The 7,376-nt window shown below is 55.0% G+C and overlaps 1 protein-coding gene across 1 annotated transcript; it reads right to left on the bottom strand.

Annotated features, from left to right (window-relative positions):
- Positions 1 to 306: 306 nt before the first annotated feature.
- CALHM1 (calcium homeostasis modulator 1) lies at positions 307 to 3,782 on the bottom strand. The gene is made up of 2 exons (XM_005888036.2): positions 3,231 to 3,782; positions 307 to 789 (listed from the first exon to the last, which is right to left on the bottom strand). The coding sequence occupies exons 1-2, from the start codon at positions 3,780 to 3,782 to the stop codon at positions 307 to 309; spliced, it is 1,035 nt and encodes a 344-aa protein (XP_005888098.2).
- Positions 3,783 to 7,376: the final 3,594 nt, after the last annotated feature.

Raw genomic sequence — 7,376 nt, 5'->3', positions numbered from 1 at the left:
CGTGGCCTGGGAGGGGCTGGGCAGATGGGAGCTTGTCTCCCCCAAAGGCAGTTCTGAATCCCTCTGACTAATACTGCTCGTGGCCCTGTAACTCCAGGACCTTCCAGGATAGTCCCATAGCTGGGGGACTGAGGTCCCCTTCCAACTCCAAATTTCCCGCCTCAAATGGGCAGGTGAGTGCCTGGGCATGCAGGTCTGCTCTGGAGCCTACAACCAGCACCTGCAGCCTTCATCTCTTCATCCACTTTGGGGGTCTGAGGAGCTGTGGGCTCACACCCCATTCCCACCTCTTCACCTGGCCACGGCTCACACTTTGCTGAAGTAGGTGGCCACCTCCTTGCGTGAAGGCCGGGGCCCGCCCCCAGCCCAGCCGTTGCCCACCAGTGGCTCCTCCTGGCCCAGCCGCAGGGGCGGCTTGCACTCATGCCAGCTCGTGAGCAGCCTGTTCATGGTGCCCTGATCGGTGATGCCACGCAGCTTCTCCCTCTCCTCATCCACCCCTTCTGTGGCAGCAGGGGCAGCCGAGACAGTGGGGCCAGCAGCCAACGCCCCGTGAGCGTGACCCAGCTCCAGGTCGTGGTTCATGGCCTCGAAGAACTGCTGGATACAGACCTTGGCGAAGGCCTTGGCGTGCTCCGTGCATGTCTCATCAAAGAGCTTGCGCTCGATGTCGATGTAGTGGGACCAGTACTTGCTTTTAAGGAAGGCGGCCTGTGTGAAGCAGGGCCGCACAGAGCGCACGACAAATGCCAGCAGCGTGGTCAGCAGCACGAAGGACCAGCCCAGGGCCTGAGACGAGAGAAGACAGAGTCAGCCAGGCACTGCCCGCCGGCCTCCCGAGCCTGTCCAAGCCCCCAAACCACACTCTGTGCCAGGGCCTTTAGGGAAAAGAGCACTGACTACAAAGAGCAAATGCCGGCACCTCATGGCCTCCACTTCTCTCCTGTACAATGGGCACAGATATACCATCTCATGGAAATGAGACCGCGTGAGTGAAATGCCCGGTATGTAGGCCTGGCTCTCAATACACAGGACTTGGCTGGGCAGACCTTGGAACTAGAATGCCTGGGTTTGCCCATCTGCACTGCAGGCATATTCCAGAGATTTGTGGGATCTGCTCCAGGCTGTTACATTAAAGCAAACACGGCAATAAAGTGAGTCACACCATGTTTTTGGGAGCCCAGTGCACGTTAAAGTTGTGTTTACACTAACATAACATGTGCAATAGCATTACATATAAAAAATAATGTATACAACTTAATTAAAAAATGCTTTATTGCTGCAAAATGCTAGCCATTATTTGAGCTTTCAATGAGCAGTAGTAGTAAATCAAAGATCAGAGATCACAGATCACCATAACAAATATAATAATGAAAAAGTTTAAAATACTATGAGAATTGGCAAAATGTGACCCAGAGACAAGACGTGAGCAAAAGGTGTTAGAGAAACGGCACCAACAGACTTTCTCGATGCAGGGTGGCCAGGAACCTTCAACTTGTGAAACACGCAGTATCTGTGAAGCCTGATAGAGGGATGTGCAATAAAACAAGGTCTGCCTGTCCTTAACAGTTGACTGGGAGCAAAGTACCTGCCTTCTCTGTGCCTCAGTTTCCCCACCTACAAAATGGGGCTGTTGATCATAACCATCCCACTGGGTTGTTCTGAGGACTAAAACTGGCAATAAACAGCACAGTGCCTGGTACCTAGTTAGTGCTCAGTAACTGTTAGTCACTATTACTGGCCAACCAGCCCTCACTAACTATGCCTCTTCCTTCAGGAAGCCCTCCTTGACCTCCCATAGTGACGCTTCCTCCTCTGAGTCCTGTACCTCGCCTCTGGCTCCTGCTGCTGTCTGCCTTTCAGTCGCAGCTCTCAGTCAGTGCCTCCCGTGTGGGCTCCGAGCTGAGCCCTCAGGGGTCACAGAGACAAATCGGACAATTGCTCAAACTTGTGCTGAAGAGCACTGGACACTCAGGTGCTGGTTCTATTCTTCCAGTAACTCACTGTGGTGAAGGCTGCTCCCCCAGTTTCAACTTAGGGTCAACCCCAGTTGCACAGAGAAGCATTCGGCCAAATCAGGGTGAGCGAGGCAGGGCAACCACGGTCAGTAGTGGGGGTCAGTGGTTATGGTAGAGCACCCTGGGGTGGGGAAACTGCAGAGCATGTGCTGGATGAGGAAATGTGGGCCCTGCTGGGCTGAATCTCCAAAAGTTTCAGGTAAACCTGGAAATCTCATTTTTATGTGATAGTTTTCAGGTTTTAGATGATGTCAACTAATTCTAAAATTAAACTTTGAATTCAGCCCCTGAAGTCCAAATGACATACTGTAGGCCAGGCAGCCTGCCCTCTGGGGCCCCTTTTAGTCTATGAGGTAATTGTTTAAAGGTCAGTTGGAGGGTAAAGTGGATGACGGACAAGTGTTCAGACCAGAGGAGGCGCAGGCGGGAAGGAAAGCGCTCGGAGTGTGAAGTTCACAGGGGCACCCGGTGACAACGCAAGCCCCAGAGGGGAGAGTTCAGGCTGGAGGGGAAGCCGGGGCGTCTGGACTCATCGCAGCAGAGTGTGCATGCTTCTGTAGCCTTGTCCCCTCCCTGGTAGACCCCTGCCCAGGTCTTCCTGCCCACGCACCACAACTGCTGAGGAGTCCTGAGGGGCTCAGATGAGTGGCGGGCCAGAGTGGCAGATAGCGTGGAAGCAGGGCTCCAGAATCCCCTGTCAGTGGGCCCTCCAGCCCTGCCTTTGGGGCACATCCCAACAGTCCATCCCCTCACTCAAGCCTCCTTCCCCTGAGCAGGGAGTGCCAGCTGGGGCCATTTGCCAGGGAAATGTACCCAAATTGCGCAGCCACCCACCGGCCTCACCACTGTCCGGACCTGGAAGAGGAAAAGGATGCAAATTCCCCCAGGTTTCCAAACTGGAGCTCAGGCGGTTGGGTCCACTCAGGGGAACCTCGGGACAGGGCACAGGCCTCTTTCCCCAGGTGGCACTGACCTGAGGAAAGACACCTGCCTCCGCCTTCAGAAGCCCTGGCCCCCTTTGGGAAAATATGCCCCCACCCCAGGGAACTGCATCTGAGTGGACAGACCCAGCCCTGGCTTGGGGGCCCCCCATCTATTGGGGAAACATAAGCACGCCCTGCGGAAGCTCCACTTCAAGAGCGGGGAAGGAATACTTTCCGAGGGACCCAACCTGTGAGGGGAGCCCCAGCCCAAGGCCGTCCGGCCCCTCACCTGCGAGATGCAGCGCAGGTAGCGCACAGCCACCTCGCGGGCCAGCAGCCAGTCGCCCTCGTAGATCTCAGGGCAGGGCACCCGGGCCAGCAGGCGGGCAAGCTCTGGTGGGGGCAGGCCGGGCACCAGGCTGCCATTGCCCAGCAGGCTCACGGGCACCGCCGTGCAGAATGCGCAAAGGAAGCACTTGCCGTCGAGCAGCGTGACAGCCACCCAGACGACGGGCGCGATGAGGGCGCGCTGGGCCATGGAGCAGAACATGTAGCGCAGCACCGCGGGGTCCTTGGCCCGGTGGCCCTGAGGCCGCTTCCACTCTTCGGCCAACATGGACACATTGTTGTTCATGACCAGGCCGAGCAGGAAGAGCACCAGGGGCGGCGCCAGCAGGATGCCGGCGCTGTAGGCAGCGTTGTAGCCCGGCAGGCAGGGGCAGTTGAAGTCGAAGGCGGAGTACATCTGGGCACTGGCCAGGGCCATGATACCGCAGATGCCATTCATGAAGGACTCCTGGTTGGACTGCAGGAACTGGAAGATCATCCGGAACTTGTCCATGGTGCCCCCACAGGGCCTGCTGGCCTCCTCCCGCCTCACCGAGGCCTCAGGATGGCCCCTGAGGCCCACTCTGCCCAGCGGGCGCCCACGTCATGGCTGAGACAGGCAGAGCTCTGGGCGGAGGCTGGGGCCGCTGTCTCTTTGAACCTTCTAAGTCAGGTGCTGGCCGGGAGGGCGCAGCTTGACCAATCCCGTGGGTGCAGCAGTCTGCCCTCCCCTGCTCCACCCTTCCTGGGTTTCTCTCTCTCTCCACAGCTGGCTCCGCCACTGGGAAACCACGAGGACCACACCTGACTGGGACCAGTTCTCTGGCTGCTGGAGGAGGGTGGGGATGGAGGCTCCAACTCAGCTGGGAAGACAGGCCCTTGGGCAGGGTTGAAGTTTGGGAGAATCTAGGACTGCTGCAGAGGCCTGAGCTCCCGGGCCCTGACCCCTGGGCTCCTAGGAAGCGTGTCACCCTCTTTCTGTCCTTCCCATTGGGTCTTTCATCCATGCTGTGTCAGGGTCCAAGAGGACTCCTCCATTAGCGCAGACAGTGGTATGATGGTGTAGTGAAGGCAGTCGCGGTGGCCCAGTCATAGGTGTGATAATGGTGGTGGGGATGCCAGTCATGATGGTGATGCTGCTGATGGTGGAGGTGATGCCAGTCATGATGGTGATGGTGCTGATGAGGGTGGGATGCCAGTCATGATGGTGATGGTGCTGATGGTGCTGATGGTGGAGGTGATGCCAGTCATGATGGTGATGCTGCTGATGGTGGTGGGATGCCAGTCATGATGGTGATGGTGCTGATGGTGCTGATGGTGGAGGTGATGCCAGTCATGATGGTGATGGTGCTGATGAGGGTGGGATGCCAGTCATGATGGTGATGGTGCTGATGGTGGTGGGATGCCAGTCATGATGGTGATGGTGCTGATGGTGGTGGGATGCCAGTTATGATGGTGATGGTGCTGATGGTGGTGGGGATGCCAGTCATGATGGTGATGGTGCTGATGGTGCTGATGGTGGAGGTGATGCCAGTTATGATGGTGATGGTGCTGATGGTGGAGGTGATGCCAGTCATGATGCTGATGATGCTGATGGTGCTGATGGTGGTGGGATGCCAGTTATGATGGTGATGGTGCTGATGAGGGTGGGATGCCAGTCATGATGGTGATGGTGCTGATGGTGGTGGGATGCCAGTTATGATGGTGATGGTGCTGATGGTGGTGGGATGCCAGTCATGATGGTGATGGTGCTGATGGTGGTGGGATGCCAGTCATGATGGTGATGGTGCTGATGAGGGTGGGATGCCAGTTATGATGGTGATGCTGCTGATGGTGGTGGGGATGCCAGTTATGATGGTGATGGTGCTGATGAGGGTGGGATGCCAGTCATGATGGTGATGGTGCTGATGAGGGTGGGATGCCAGTTATGATGGTGATGGTGCTGATGGTGGTGGGGATGCCAGTCATGATGGTGATGCTGCTGATGGTGCTGATGGTGGAGGTGATGCCAGTTATGATGGTGATGGTGCTGATGAGGGTGGGATGCCAGTCATGATGGTGATGGTGCTGATGGTGGTGGGGATGCCAGTTATGATGGTGATGGTGCTGATGAGGGTGGGATGCCAGTCATGATGGTGATGGTGCTGATGAGGGTGGGATGCCAGTTATGATGGTGATGGTGCTGATGGTGGTGGGGATGCCAGTCATGATGGTGATGGTGCTGATGGTGCTGATGGTGGAGGTGATGCCAGTTATGATGGTGATGGTGCTGATGAGGGTGGGATGCCAGTCATGATGGTGATGGTGCTGATGGTGGTGGGATGCCAGTTATGATGGTGATGGTGCTGATGAGGGTGGGATGCCAGTCATGATGGTGATGGTGCTGATGAGGGTGGGATGCCAGTTATGATGGTGATGGTGCTGATGGTGGTGGGGATGCCAGTCATGATGGTGATGGTGCTGATGGTGCTGATGGTGGAGGTGATGCCAGTTATGATGGTGATGGTGCTGATGGTGGAGGTGATGCCAGTCATGATGCTGATGATGCTGATGGTGCTGATGGTGGTGGGATGCCAGTTATGATGGTGATGGTGCTGATGGTGGAGGTGATGCCAGTCATGATGGTGATGGTGCTGATGATGGTGGGGATGCCATTTATGATGGTACTGGTCCTGATGGCTATGCTGTTGTTGCTGGTTGTGATGGTGGTAATATTGTGATGATGGTTGTGACAGTGGTCATGGTGGGGATGGATGGTGATGATGGTGGAGATAGTGCTAAAGGAATAAAATAGGAAGCTCTGAATTTGGAATCAGAGGATTTGGATCTGAGAGGTTGCTAGGGCCCCTTCTGCAAGGCAGAAGGAGCTGTGTCCGGTAAGCATAATGCAGGTGTTTTTATGTCCTGTCTCCTTGTGTCTCGGTGGTTGTGTCTGTGTGTTTGTGGATTACGGATGAAAAATCCTTTCCTGGCTCTCCCTCCTACCTCTACTTCCCCAGGTCAAAAAATAATGGAATGGGTGATGGGGTTTCATGCCTGGGGCTGAGGAACCCAGAGTGTCCATGGGAACCAAGCCAAGGCTCCACCATCAGCACAGCAAAGTGGAAGGGGCTTAGAGGGCTCCCTTTGATGCCACCAGCTCTCCCAGAAGAGTGGGTTAGATCCAGCTCCAACTAGATGGCTCCGGTCTGGAGCGAGATGGGGGGCTGTGGGGGCGGGACCGGAGGAGGGCTGGGACTGAAGTAAAGCAAGAGACTGGACAGGGCAGCTCCCTGGGACGCTCAGATCTGTGTGTCCCTGTGTGTCATGTGTCACGTGTCCATGTGTGAAATTTCTATGGATTTGGGCCTCAATGTCTGTGCGTCTACAGTGTGTGTGTAACTATGACCATGCAGAACTCTATGGGTCTTTCTGAGACAGCACCGCCTCCCACCCCAACTCCACCATGTCCACCTACCTCCCATTTGTAGCAAAGCTTTAGTCTCCCAGGCCTCCCCTGAGTCTCAGATGGCTGACTCAGGAGTTCATTGTTATTATAAATGGAGAGTTCAGTTCAGTTCAGTTGCTCAGTCGTGTCTGACTCTGTGACCCTATGGACTGCAGCACGCCAGGCCTCCCTGTCCATCACCAACTCCCGGAATTTACCCAAACTCATGTCCATTGAGTCGGTGATGCCATCCAACCATCTCATCCTCTGTCGTCCTCTTCTCCTCCTGCCTTCAATCTTTCCCAGCATCAGAGTCTTTTCAAATGAGTCAGCTCTGCACATCATGTAGCCAAAGTATTGGAATTTCAGTTTCAAAATCAGTCTGTCCAATGAACACTCAGGACTGATCTCCTTTAGAATTGACTGGTTGGATCTCCTTGCAGTCCAAGGGACTCTCAAGAGTCTTCTCCAACACCATAGTTCAAAAGCATCAATTCTTTGGCACTTTCTTTATAGTCCAACTCTCACATCCATACATGACTACTGGAAAAACCATACCTTTGACTAAGTCTTTTGTTGGCAAAGTAATGTCTCTCCTTTTTAATATGCTGTCTAGCTTGGTCATAAATTTCCTGCCAAGGAGTAAGCATCTTTTAATTTCATGGCTACAGTCACCATCTG

The sequence above is a fragment of the Bos mutus genome, chromosome 26 (assembly GCF_027580195.1).
Source record: "Bos mutus isolate GX-2022 chromosome 26, NWIPB_WYAK_1.1, whole genome shotgun sequence".
Classification (NCBI taxonomy): Eukaryota; Metazoa; Chordata; class Mammalia; order Artiodactyla; family Bovidae; genus Bos; species Bos mutus.
The sequence above is the reverse complement of the archived record's forward strand: the minus strand, read 5'-3'. Positions and strand labels throughout refer to the sequence as shown.

Coding starts and splice junctions, on each gene's coding strand:
- CALHM1 (XM_005888036.2), bottom strand. CDS start 3,782: ATGGACAAGTTCCGGATGATCTTCCAGTTCCTGCAGTCCAACCAGGAG. Junction 790..3,230: donor ACCTGCGCTGCATCTCGCAG/GTGAGGGGCCGG, acceptor CTCTCGTCTCAG/GCCCTGGGCTGGTCCTTCGT.